General features: G+C 26.8%; 1 protein-coding gene across 1 annotated transcript in view; it reads right to left on the bottom strand.

The window, feature by feature from the left end:
* Positions 1-981: 981 nt before the first annotated feature.
* The window catches only part of LOC142325076 (uncharacterized), a 49,019-nt gene continuing 35,589 nt past the window's right edge, over positions 982-14,411 (bottom strand). Inside the window, exons 5-7 of the mRNA XM_075366402.1 lie at positions 13,664-13,816; positions 8,452-8,552; positions 982-1,681 (exon numbers count right to left, since the gene is read on the bottom strand). Coding sequence (XP_075222517.1) covers positions 1,499-1,681; positions 8,452-8,552; positions 13,664-13,816 — 437 coding nt within the window. The 3' untranslated portion in view covers positions 982-1,498. The remainder of the gene's footprint in view (positions 1,682-8,451; positions 8,553-13,663; positions 13,817-14,411) is intronic.

Below are 14,411 nucleotides of genomic sequence, written 5' to 3'. Positions count from 1 at the left end.
ACAACCTACGTTGCATAATAAATAATCCAAAAATGGTTTTTCAAAAATCAATCCTCACCCTTAAAATTGAATTTTTTTTTGTTATCTTTTCTCTATCTCCCGCTGGTTTTAATATTTTTAAACAATGTTTTTGGCATTTTAAACATCATAAAACAACATTTCCAAAAAATTTCTACAATTTTTCAAAATTTTAAAATCCCGGACCTTAAACATAGAAAATCTTTTTTGGAAATGTTTACTTTTTTGTTTTAGGCTTTTTTTGGAGGTGTGTTAGATTTACAGTAAACTTTACTTAAGCAAATTTGTTAAACCCACCAAGTTGGTCTAGTGATGAACTCATCATTGCAAATCAGCTGATTTCAAATTTTTTTTATTGATAGTTCTTCTTCAAGGTTTTTTCAATCTCTAGTAACTTTCTCTAAAGCACAGTACAAAAGAAGTAGAGATTGTCCTTCTCCTTGTCTAATTCCAGTTACAATTTTTAAATGTTTTGTAAGATTTAACTTTAGAGGTTGTATTTGTTACTGTTTGTGTAGTTATTTCCAATGTTTTATTATTCTGCCCCAAATAATTTTAAAATCTGGAAAAATGAATTCCTATTGATAGAATAAGCTTTTCTTGAAATCTAAAAAAAGTCAAGTTTACTTTTTTATTGCTCTGGATTGAAACTGTTTCTAAACAATTTTCTGTAAAAATTGATAAGGTTGGAATTCCAAACTCAAGCCTGGTTGTTGTGACCCTGAATAGGTTTTGAGGTCTCCCAACTAAAGGCAAATAACCTTAGTTACATTACACTTGAAAAATACATACCAATCTTTCCAAAACTTGCTATAATCAGATTTAAAATTTTTGTTTGTTTATTTATTTATTTATTTTTATGTACTTACCATATATTTTATATTTTACCTTGTACAAGTGGTTAACATACTGTAATAAAATTACATGGCTTTTTTCAATAAAAGAAATACATCTGCAACCAAATGATCCAAAGTTTCCTTTTATTTTTTTAATAGAATCTAAAAACTTAGTTTTGTTACTTCATTAGTGTTAACTTAAAGCAAACTCACAACATTTTTTATTTACATAAATATTATTGTTTACAATCCAGAAATAACTATGATATATTCTGTGTATTTATACAAGCTTTTATATAAAATAATAGGCATACTAATTTTATAAAACTACATACTTTTGTGAGAAAAGTAAGTACAATAAAAATTAAAACTTAAATTAATATCACAGTAGTAAAGACTACATAGACAGTCACTTCTTATCACACATTATTATTATTATAAGAAAACTTATTTCACAAAATAGTAATAAATAAATAAATAAATAAATAAAGTCTGTCATGAGAATAAATAATCTACTTTTCTTTTTTGTAATCTAAACTGTGAACAAACAGGAGAAACATATTTACTGTTTGTTAATTCTTCATTTTGAGGATTATCAGGTGGTTTTGTTTGTAAACATGGAATGCCATAATGAAATGAATATTTTAACCATCTAATCGTTTAAAAGTCTGTATTGGTTGTGGTACTGCCATTGTATTAAGTTTTATCCAATCAAGATAAGTTGATATTGAAGTATATATTCGTGTACCAATTCCTTCTCCTGCTTGAACTCCAGCTAATATTCCATCACATCTTAATGGCAAACCTGTGCTTGGTGAAGAGTTAGGCTGAAAAATAAAAAAATTTAGATTCAGTTACCAAACTTATATCAATATATAAAAAAACCACAAGATATTGAAAAATGATGATAAAAATTATGAATTATTTCAACATATTTATACATAACTGAATGTAAATCTTACTTTTAAAATATTAAGTAGCCTTTAAATAATATACAGAATTTTAACTTTAAAAAACTAGCCAAACTCATCACATTATTCATCCAATTTTGTTTTCTTACATAAAATTTAAGTGATATATCATAATTAAATGATCTACATTAGATTATGACTGTCCCAAATTTTTTTATATAAATGTTATCTCTTTTTACAGAATAAACATGTAAAACACGTAATGTTTTTTTCATAACTTTTTTTTTCATAAGATTGTGTTGGTTGGTTATAAATAGTTACCTCACTAGGAAACACTCCTGAAATTCATTCCTCTAAAGTAATAAAAACATGAATAGATTCAGGAGGAGTATCTAGGGGATTCCTAATTGAAATTTACAATAGTATGTATTATCAGAACAATATTTCATGACTTCCTTAAAATTACAAATACATCTAGAGCTTCTTTCTATTTTAAGACTCTTTCTACCTATAAACCTGAAAAAAGTATCATACATCATTTAAATACAGTTTTAATACTTGTTGAGTATCATTGTCATGTATAATTGAATAAATAAACTTTCTAGTCATTGGCTGTTTACATTATTCTAAATAACCTTTTTTTGTTTTTTTTTAATGTCTAGGCAATCAAACAGTTGATTCAAGATGCTTTATACTGTTTATTGCCCTAACGAATGGCAATCTTTGTGTGTTTGTTCACTCTTTCTTTTACATCATCTTTCATACCTTCTTCTTTACATAGTTCAATGGAAATTTGTTTGCCACTGCCTTAGCATTATCTACAGCATTATACTGGCATTTTCTAGTAGCCAACAAGTAGATGCTTTTTTATTGAGCTCAGTATGCTGCAATTCTGCCTTTGTAACTTAAGAAGACTTGTTTGCTATCTGGAGATTACACTAAGTCACGAGAAAATTGATGAGTTGAGAGGTACTTATAGTATTAAATTTTCCTTCCTACTCCTTTTAAAATCTCTTGCTACACTGGTAGCATTATATCCTTACTTTACATTTCTTATTTATTTTTTTGATAGCAGCACACACACACACACACACACACACACACACAAAGAAACAAATTTTAACTATATGCCAAATAATACAAATACGAGTACCATCATTTTGAAAGGATAAGCACCATTGAAAGCTAATATATTTTCTGACCATATCTTAAATATCTGTCTTTCCCCCAGAAAACAAAACCAAGAAGTATCTTAAGATAGAATTAAAATAGTTTAATAATAAATAATAATAGTGTACTAACAACAAATAGTGAGGTAAATGACTCACACTTAGCTAAAAACATTTTAATAGAAGTAAAAAATCTTGTTTTGATTTGTCTTATAAAAAAACAGTGAGTGGTAATTTTCATTTCTGTTTCGGTTAACAAAAGTATCTCTTTCTTAACATGCTAGGAACAAATAAACCATCAGACTTCCCCCTAAAAACTATGGATTATTTTCATTTAAGACTTTTATTCAGTATTCAACAAAAAAATAATAAACAATCCTGAGAGAGACTCAGATATAATATTCAAAATGTTATTTATACATTCTTCTTTTAATCTAAATTCTTGACTTGTAAATACTTGATAATAAAGCAATTAAATTGGTTTATTTATCTCATCTAATCGTTATTATAGTCTGTTAGTATGGCATGGCTTTTATAACCCTGAAAGCATCAACCCTTTGTTACAGTAAGTTCTATTTTTTATTTATTTTTTTTTAATACTTAGTGTTCTTGTTTCTGCATCATATATAAATTGTCTGTGAAACATTATCTTTAGCACTTTAGAAATTCTTATTAAGTGAGTAGCTATGAATTAATATTGATCTTCACTGCTCATAATCATTTTGTGCCAAATTATTTTATATTCAATGTACTTATCAATCCAATTTTTCTTGTGTTTACTCTATTACAAAAAGTAGGAAAATATATGTAGCTTCATGCGTCATAAAAAACTGTAGCTTTATTTTTCACTTTCCTTTTTTGAGAGAATAGCTGAAGTTGATTTAATAGTATATTATTACCAAATATAATCTAATAAAAGCCAATAATTCTCTGACAGTTACCCATCTGAACTTAAGAAATGTAAGAATTGCTACCTTTCCAAATTCAGTTTAATTTTAACATCAACTTTTGATTTAATTAATTGGCTATCAACATGTATACTTCTATATTTTAAAATAAAGTATGTAGAATAGAGAAAATAGAATAAGATAAATATGAAAAATAAATAATTCATTGACAAATTCCAGCAAATTAAGTGTTTACTATTGCAACATTAATCTGCTGACAAAGTTTACAGCAAATGATTGAATAATATTTACTCATATTAAAAATATGCTTACCATTTTTTTTTTGGGTCCAACCTAGGACATATTTTTGAAATTACTTAAACATCTTAACAGTTTATGAAACATTATACTTTATTTATTCAGTTTATTTTTCACTAGAAATGACTTTTTTTCAGAAATGGTTTGTTTGTTTTAATTACATCATAAAATTCACAAGAAAGTTCTGAATTAATTTTAATATTTAGCAGTAGATACTGAAAGTCTTCCCCTTTCTGCAGATTAAATGTTCCCCATAGTTGAAAAAACTCTCTCAACTGGAGCAAATGTCCCAGGCAAAGACATCGCAAACTCAACCATTTTAGAAATATTGCAACATGAAATATCAGTCTTTCGAAACACCTTAAAAATTACTTTCCACTTCTCTTCAATGGTAGTTTCTGGTACTTTTTCAGAACTTGAACCACAACCTATCCTTTGGTTTCGAATTACCTGCTTCAACAATGTATGTTCATCAAATAGATTATCAATATTTATGGAATCCTTTATAAGCTCATTAACAACCTGTGCACTCTCTTCTAAATCAGACCAGGCAATTTCAGTTTGTAAATTTATCTACTGAAACTTACTAACTTTATCAAAACTGGTTCTCCACAACTTTATGTATTGGATACTAGAATTATAAAAATTGTCTACACTTGAGAAGAATTTTGTTCCTGAACATCATTATTTCCTTTTATGGAATGCAAAGTTGGCAGGAGTCTATTACTCCCTACTTTATCGCAGAACCTGGACAGAGTCCCTTGCTGCTGGATCTTTCTAATCGGGCTTGTTTTTAAAAGGGTTATTTTTTTAATCTCGGATCTAATTTTTCAAGTTTTGTCTATTATTATTTTAGTGAATTTAAGACGGATTTAATTGCATTCCAATCCGTTGTTAAACCAGCGTTATCGAACCCATTTCATGGGCCGACCGCGGAAGGCTAGGCTTATAAAGCCTGTCCTCCCGACGTAATTCCCCTTCAGACCGTCCACTGAAGTCCTTTCGGTGCTAACTCTTTAATAGGCTAGCAGGAATACGCCACAACAGGGCACTAGCTATAAGGAGGGAGCAATGCGTCCCCTTTTCCGGAGGAGTCGCAATTGCTGGGTTATTTTATCTTACTGTAAGTTTAACTTACAGATGGTGATACCTATTCGCGATCGCGGTATTTCCTTTTAGAGTGCATAGCAATTCTTTCACAAAAGATGGTATAAATTTGTGGTTTTTATACAATATGTCTGAAATGCTTCTGTTGCTGTGATAGAATTAGCTTCCAATTTCAGAACTACATTATTAAATAAATGTACAGTACCATATAAAAATTTCAAAAACTGTTCACTTTCTAGATTTTCAAAAAAATTAAATAATAATGTTGGGCATTTGTCACATGATAAGAAGTACAATTTTAGGTCATAAAAAATGGAAATAATTCTTTCTATTGCAGGTAATAAACTAAGGAACTTTGTGCTGCTATGAAATAATACTTTTTTGTAATCTGTTTCCACAAATTCACAAAACTCTTTAAAAAGTTTCATTACTCTTCTTGTATATAAATGAAAATATTTATAAATTTTTATAACAATAACGTCTATGTCCAGGGGGTTTCAATTGCATACTGTTTGTATTGAATTATGTACAATGTGGGCTGAACAACGAATTCTTAAAATAGGTCTACCTAAATCACTTTGAACTCTTATGAACACATTTTCATTCCCCTTTCTCTTCAAACCACCAAAATTACTGTTAGTGTTATCAGCAGTATAACAAACCAACTTTTATTCAAGTTTGTTTTTTTCACACACTGCAAAAGATACAGAGTCAAAATTTGAGTAGTTTCATCTGCCACTTCATCAAAATTTAAAAGTTTAACATGAATCCCCTCCTTCAAACTGAAATATCTTACAATCGAAACAAGTTTTACTTCACTTCTGTTTGAGCTATCCATCATTACTGTTACATAATTAATGTTTTGCAAAGAACGCAACACAATCAAATATAAATGGCAAAATAATGTTAACAATAATTGCCTCAATTTTGGTTATAGCAGATGAAAAATTTGGGTCATATAACTTTTTGATCAGTTTAGATGTGAGCCTGATGTTTTGAAACTGAGTTTGTGTCTAGCAGTGTGGTATGAAAATGTAGCTTCTTTAGCAGTACACTCCAGATCACTGTTATTGTTATTTCCATCTTTGGCTTTAAAAAAATCTTTTATGTTTACTGAAGCAATAGTATTAATAGCATTCCTATGTTTAGCTATTACCACGTGGTCTTCATTATCATCCTTTCCTTTATGTGCAACAGAAAATTCTCCAGTACATAGTGTGTAATAAACACATTCATTGTTACTGTCATTACACAATTTCAAAAATATGTATTCCTGTTACAGGTTAACATTAAATACGCATTTTCTTTTGCCCATTGCTAAATGATGAGACAAGATAAAAATGAAAAGATAGAATGAAATGAAACAAGATAAAATGAAAATAGAGATAAAATTATCAAAAACATCTAGATGAGTTACTTGGCACACAAAAACAACATTAACACATTGCCCCTGTTGTGTTGCAAAATGACTAAGTAAAATGTTGTGGCAAGACCAGTAGCCATGCCTCCATCAAAATCGATGTCAGCGCTAAGAACATATAGGTCATAAAAAATAGGTCTAAAATTAAAAAAATCCTCACCAGTCATAAAATTCTCAAACACCCAGATATTTTTGCGATTCCAGACAGCACTAAAAAACCAGGACTGTCTGGACTAATCCCAGACGTATGGTAACCCTAATTAAAAAGTATATCAAAACAATGTTGTGTATAAAATAACAGAAACAATTACTGTTACTTTTATGTACATAACTGAAAGTGAAATAATTACTTAACAAAACAAATATACATTTAACAAGTACAAGATGTTAATTTTCAAATGCTGACGCACACATACATACATAAATAAAGTATCAAAAACTATAATAATGTACTGTTTTTAATTTAAGAAATTTCTAATCATTATTTACAATAAATCATATAGCAAGTAATAGATATTCATTGAACAATTAAAATAAAATTACATAAGGAATGAATACAGACCAAAGTAACAGTTAACTCTACATTATGGTTGAATTATAAGCACAGATAGATTTACCTATCGTTTGTAATAATCGTATCGTTTGTAATAATAAACATTTGACAGTAGTTGGGGAAGTGTTGTAACAAAGTTACCAGGTTCATTATTATTTTATATTAAGTACAGTCAATCTTTTTGTGTTTGTTAATCCTAGTAAACTTCCTAATAAGCATTCTTCTTCATTTCTCTTAACTCTATTTGCTTGATTTTTGCACCATTTGTTTTAACAATTTATTTCTTTAGTGCACACAGTGCTATTACTTTATGTTTGATGATTTTTACTTCGTAAACTTTGTCATTGTTTCCAGCAGCACTTCAATTCTTTCTCCATATTGCACTGACGACAAATGTTGTGGCAGTCAGGTCTCTAAACAATGTATACCATTTTCTTTTGATTTTACCATTAATCTTGAAAATTTGTTAGTACATGTTTGTTTCATTATTTAGCTCTTTTTTTCTTTGAAAACTTTATTTTTTCATTTCTTCCTGATTATTTTTCTTAAACATAATTTGTTTTCAATTTTTTTTGTTTAGGAGATAGATTTTACAAGATCTTATCTGATTTTTTCCCCTACTAAGGGTTCGGAGTAACTAGTGATAAAACACTGGTTTTTTATGCTGATTGTTATTGATTTGATTTAAATCAATCTTAAACTAGTTAAAATCTTTTAAAAATATACTAATCTTTGATACCCCACTTACACTGCATACTTATCTCAGACTGGGAAATTAAAAATGATCAAGCACAATGCCAGACATTTTACCTCCTAGTGTTACAAATAATTTGAAATTAGCTTAACTGACACATTTGAATCTTCATAAAAAAAATTTTCTAGAATGACATTAATTTAAATCAGTTTACTGTTATTATTTTTTCTTAGTCATTAAATGTCATAATAAATTTAGTTTGGTGAAAAATGTTAATTCCATTTGTAGATGCACTGTTTTTGAATTAATACATCATTAAAGAATTTACAAATATAATAGATAATAATGAAGAAATTCACAGCTTAATGACTCTGAATTGTATATAAACCTGTTTAATACAACAGTCTTACTTTCAGACTGTTACTTTAGTAAAACATTTGCATTAATTTTTGCTTTTGTTGATTGTACTAGTGTATTATAGTACTTAAATATTTTATTTTAAAAAAAAAGAACTGCATTAACTAGAATTATTACATACCATTGCCCTTGGATTCCATGCATTGGTAGGGCAAGGTAATGACAAGAAATCACCAGTACCTGGTACCAGTTCAGTGATACCTTCACACAGTGCACCACTTCCTAAAAAAAAAAAATCATATTTATATAATAATGCTTTAAAATTACTTTAATTTTTTGTGTAAATAAATTAACTGTATTGAAAACAATAAAAGGTTATCAGTAATTTTTAGATGATAGGTTTAATGAACAAATATGTTAAGACTACAACTGTTTGTAACTGCTACTTTTCATCAACGTAGTTGAATATACTGTTTTCTGTGTACTAGCCTCTGACTAACAGAATCTAACAGAATATAAAGGTAAAGAAAGTACTAATATATTTTTATTGGAAACATATGACTTAAAATTACTGTAATTTTATTTCATACTAACAAAAGTGAAACATAAATTTGTATTGCATATTGTATAAACTTTTTTTAAAAGTCTTATAAAGACAGGTAACGATATTTTAAATAAGTACGTATTTTATCAATATTTTGTAATTTGTCATTAGTTATTCATGTCAGAAAAACAACTATAATGTCAGTAGTTGTAAATTAATTACAAAATGAAAATAAGGCACTTTTTGTTCATTGGGTATTACTGTGTGTAGTAAAAATGTATAGAAAAAATACAATATCATGCTGTTTTATTGTTTACTAATTCATGTATACTTGAATGAATTCAAGTATGAATCATATGATTTTTAGTTATTTTAAATTTGATTTAACTTAATATTCCTTAATCATACTGAAAGGAAAATTTTATGTTTGTACTTTCATAAAAATTTGGATTTAGGCCAATCTTAATAGTTAAAGAAATAAATTATTATGTTCATATGTCTTTTGTTTGTGTTTTTTTGGTTTAAAAATATCAGAGACTTTCACAAAATGTTCTATGCATATTTCAACCAATAACTTAAGAAAGTATATTAATTTTGATCCAACAAAACTCTTTGTCATAGAATCCTGGTTTGAGAAGTTTGAGGCCTTTCAACTTTCTTAGAAACTAAAAATTTCAAAACGTTTTTGTAGCATTTCAGAGGACCTATGACCTATGATCCTCCAGACTAATGATTCTGGAGAAATTGAGTGGTATTGAGGTGATTAAAACAAAATATATAGTTTTTCTAATCACAGTATTGTTAGCCTCATATCATTTTGAAATGTGAGAGATTCAGTGATTTTACCTTTGGGCATGAATGCTTTTCTTAACTTTTAGTTGTTAATATATTTTAAAACTTTTCTTAGTAAGCGCATAGGACATAAGAAGGAACTGGCTTACCAGATTTCAACCTTTTAGTACCAATAGTTCTAGAGATACTGTGTTAATTAATTGATTAATAACATACATCAAATTGTTTATTCATAAGTAACTCAATGTAATAGTTTTAGAACCATTTTTTGGTATAATCTTTGTAAAAACATGATTATGTAACAACGGAGAACATATGTAGTTTTTAATAGTATTTTATGTAGATTAAATAAAAGCATTTCTCTGATTTATAATTAAAGCAAAATGACATTTACAAAACTGATAAAAAAGGCCAAACACTAGCTTTTTATCATTAAGCTAACAGCGAAATAAAAAAAAAAAAACTTGCCATATATACTTGAAAACCATACCAATTAAAAGAAAAATAGATTTTTTCTATCACTTCCATTATAACAAATACAATAAGAGTTGTTCTTCTTACATCATTTTTTAAACATAAGTTATTGTAAAAAATACTTTCCTAATCATGTACAAAGAATCAATGTGATGTATCACATGCAGTACTTGCAAGATTTGAATATTTGAATTAACTAAAGCCATATAAAACAGATATTTTTTTATTGTTCTGACCTTGGACATATTACACACATAATTTTCAAGGAAGATGAATTGGATGAAATGGCTAGATGAAAAATTTTAAACCCTTGTCAGGAATTAAATGCAAGAACTGATCTAAAAGTATCACACTATACACAACTTTAGCTGGCTATTAGTAAGTAATACTTACTATGAGGAATGAAAAGTAGAAGAAGATGTAAGAAAATTGATTAAATTTTACTATTTAACATACATTATTGTAGTATATTTGGGTCAGTGTATGGTTTACATCACCTGCATTAGAAATCCATTTAATTGGAATATAATAGACTGATCCCATTCTATGTATGCAGAATGTTAAATTAGAAAAAAAATTAAATATGTAAATCATCAAAATTAATAATATAGGAGAGATAATATCCTTTCTGCTTTTGTTTCTTTTGCATCTTTACATCTCAGGGAGACTTTTAAACAAATGTTTGAAGTAATTTATAAAATTTATACATGTTGAGATTCCTACTACATTTACAAAATGCAATAAATGACATTAATTTATTAGCAGAAATTTAGTATTATAAATGAAACCTCATGTTTTAATTACTGTTAGTTTTTTAGTTGATGTTCTTCAATCAGACTTAGAATGATTCATAAAAAATAAAAGTATTATTGATATTACTATAACTGCAGTGTTTTAAGAGCAAGTAATTATTATTAATGAGAATTTACAGTTAACTAGAAAAGGATATGAACAAGTTTAAAGTAATAAATCTGCTAGAAAATATTACTTCATTTTAATATTATAAGAATATTGCATCAGTTCAATGAACTATTATTGCAGTGTACAATGAACAGTTCTTATGATTACCATTTATTTTTATTTCTTGTATTACTGTGTTTAATAATATGAATTAGTTATAATTAGACTTACATTAGTACTGAAATTTATTTCTCTATATTTAATATCTTCTAAGAGCTCTTCAGATAATAATTTAAATATTATAATTGATCGATGAAGCAGTTACTTGGTGAAATTCCATCATAATAAAAATAACATATTTACTTAACTTAAAAATAACATATTTTGTTTATTTTATTATTTTTTTTAATGTAATACAAGTTAATTTTGTAATAAATTCTTATTTTACTTAGTCTGCTTACAACTTTCAGTATTTCACATAATATTGTAAAGTAAAAATAATTAAACTGTTTAAACATAAGTTAATATTATGGTGTTAAGGATATTATTACAAACATAAGTAAATACAAAAAAATTATACATTTGAATTTTAACTGATATTTTACGACTTTTTACCGATTAGAAAATATACTGTGAAATCATTTATCATATATAATTATATATGTTTTTTTGTGAGATCATAATAGATCTTGGAAATTTGAGAGTAACCAGACCTAAAAAATAAGTTTTTATAATATTGGACTTTGACTACTACCTTTGGACATTAAAAAATAGAATCCAGTTAATATAAATATACTATTATAATAATTTATATCCACGCACTGTTTCAACCGTGCTTAAACATCTTTAAAAAACAAATATCATGTATTTTATTAATGTTTGAACACTTATTACAATCATTTTTAACTCTTAGTTTACTTCATTTATATAAACATTTATCAGGTACTAAACTTCTTAGATTTTTTTTAAATATGACTCAAGTGTAGATATGTTATAGCATTTCAAGAAAAAAAAAATTTGAGCTGTTATTTTCAATTTTTTTTTTTATTAGAGTTGTTTAAATAAGGAGTGTCTCTAATCCGGTATTTATAGTTTTCATTTGTCTTCTATACATCAACAGTCTCTCATATTTTTGTAAATTTTATCAGACCATTTGTTTATTTATAGTGAATACTTAATAATCCAAAACTGAAAGGATCAATTATATTTACCCAATTTTTATTTAAAGTTTCAGTATTTGAGTTACTTTGATTTATTAAAATATTTAATGAAATTAAAATAAAACTAAAAATTACTTTGTTCTCACTTAAAATAATCTGATTTAAAATAATGAAATATTTATGGACAAGTTATTTTCAGAAAATGTTTTATTTACTGTCCAATTATTGTGTTACCAAAATATTAGCTTTTAATAAATATGGGTAAATTAAGTATTTAGCACTCAAAAGAGAATTTTTTTTATTAATTTTTCCTCAAAACTGTTCTTAGAATTTTTTATTTGACCATTTTTCAGAACTGGACAAGATTAACAGAAAGTTTATATACTAAAAGTTTATCATATATCAATGTTTCTAATGCATTTGTAACTTTTTTTTTATAAAAATAAATTATTTTGTAGTACAGTACACTCTATTTTAAATGCTTTCTCCTAATTATCTATTAGATCAAACTATGAAATAATTCTGCCAGGATACTGGTATCCTGGCAGAATTATTTCATATCCTGGCACAAATATAATATATATTTATATATAGCAACAAATTAATATACCCCTTCTATCAAAGACTTTATTACATTATCTCTACTCACTAGGCATATTTGGTTAATATATTTGGCATTATCATTATTCTGTTTATGTTAATTTCAGTGTTACAAAACAGTGAGAACATTCTTAACTGACATCTAATGATGTAATGTTTACTAATATGAAAAAATTTCATTATCATGAAAAAAGAATGGTTTGGAGTTAAATAATGATAGCTATAAACTATGTGCTGGATTATGTATAAGAAGATTGCAAAATCTCATATTTATGTTTAGACATCAAGTTTTACATATCTATGTTAATTTACATTCCTATTTCCTTTCATTTTATCAGAAATATACACTGCTCACTGAACCACACTAGTCTATTTACTACTGATAGTACATCAAACCTGATGAAATTGATAATTAAAAGTCTAATGAATGCTAAATTTTTATTGACATTGTTGGCTTGTTTAATAATCATTATTTACTTATCCTAATATTTTATTGCACTTTTTAATACGTTTTAAACTAAAATAACAAAAAAGCCTTCAGTTAAATGTTCCAGTTGAATTTATTTATTTTTTTTTATAGCGAATATTTTTATGTTCTTTAAGTTAAATTTAAGTTTTCCTGTTCCATTAATTTTATGTATATACTTGGTTAAATTAATTCAGTTAATGATAGTTTCATGTCAAATGTGTCATAGAGTATTTATACAAGTTACCTTTCTATAGTTTGATTTCTTTACAAAAACATGCTTTTATTAAAATAACTTGTACAAATCCTCAGATAAGTTTTGAATACAAAATGTAATCATTTGTTTAGTAATAATGAAATGCATAAGTAATTTAATTTAAGAAAACTCTTTATCAGTGCTTTATTTTTTTTAGTTATTTTATTTTTACATTTAAAAAGAAAACTCAGTTATACTTACTCATGTGATCATTATATCGAAGCCGAATTTGTGAAGGAGGTGGTCCTCCTAATGGATGTGTAGCGCATCTTTCACCATCAAACTTTTGTGAAGGTTGGGGCAAACAAGCACGGCACATTTCCCATCCTAATCCAGGATAGATTCGTAATAAACCTAAAATAAATAATTTTTGAATAAGTTTTTCTCCTTGGAAGCTTTTATTTAAAAATTTCTAGAACTTACAATTCAGGCCGCAGATTGTTACAGCATTTTTTCTAAATAAAATCTGATGTAATGCCATAACTGCATTAACAGAATAAAAAAACATTATTCAACATTAACATATCACTTAATCATATTAATATTTACCTAACATTTTGTGCATACATCACATACACACTAAAATATTTAAGTAAACACTATGCAGTATGAACTTATTTTTTCTTTACACCTAAATAGAAGTAATCACTCCAAAATTACAGTAATTAAAAATTCAAAAGGAACCAGTCTCTATCATACTTTCCATTAATCTTATCAATATGAAGGTAATAACAGATTTTTCAAACCTTTCGGTGATCTAGATCAATACAGACTGGGCTGTGCAATATCCTGAATTATGATATACTTTCTAAAGGCACTTTGCAGTAAATTTAACTCTGTGAGCCCTTCTACAGAAGTGCAATTAAATCAACAAAAATCTTTTTTGTAATGGAAAATCTTTATTACAGATAGAAGAAAGAGCTAAATGTTGCAAGAATACATAAAAGAA

Source organism: Lycorma delicatula, chromosome 5 (assembly GCF_047948215.1).
Source record: "Lycorma delicatula isolate Av1 chromosome 5, ASM4794821v1, whole genome shotgun sequence".
In the NCBI taxonomy this organism is placed as follows: domain Eukaryota; kingdom Metazoa; phylum Arthropoda; class Insecta; order Hemiptera; family Fulgoridae; genus Lycorma; species Lycorma delicatula.
This window is presented reverse-complemented; position numbering and strand designations above follow the sequence as displayed.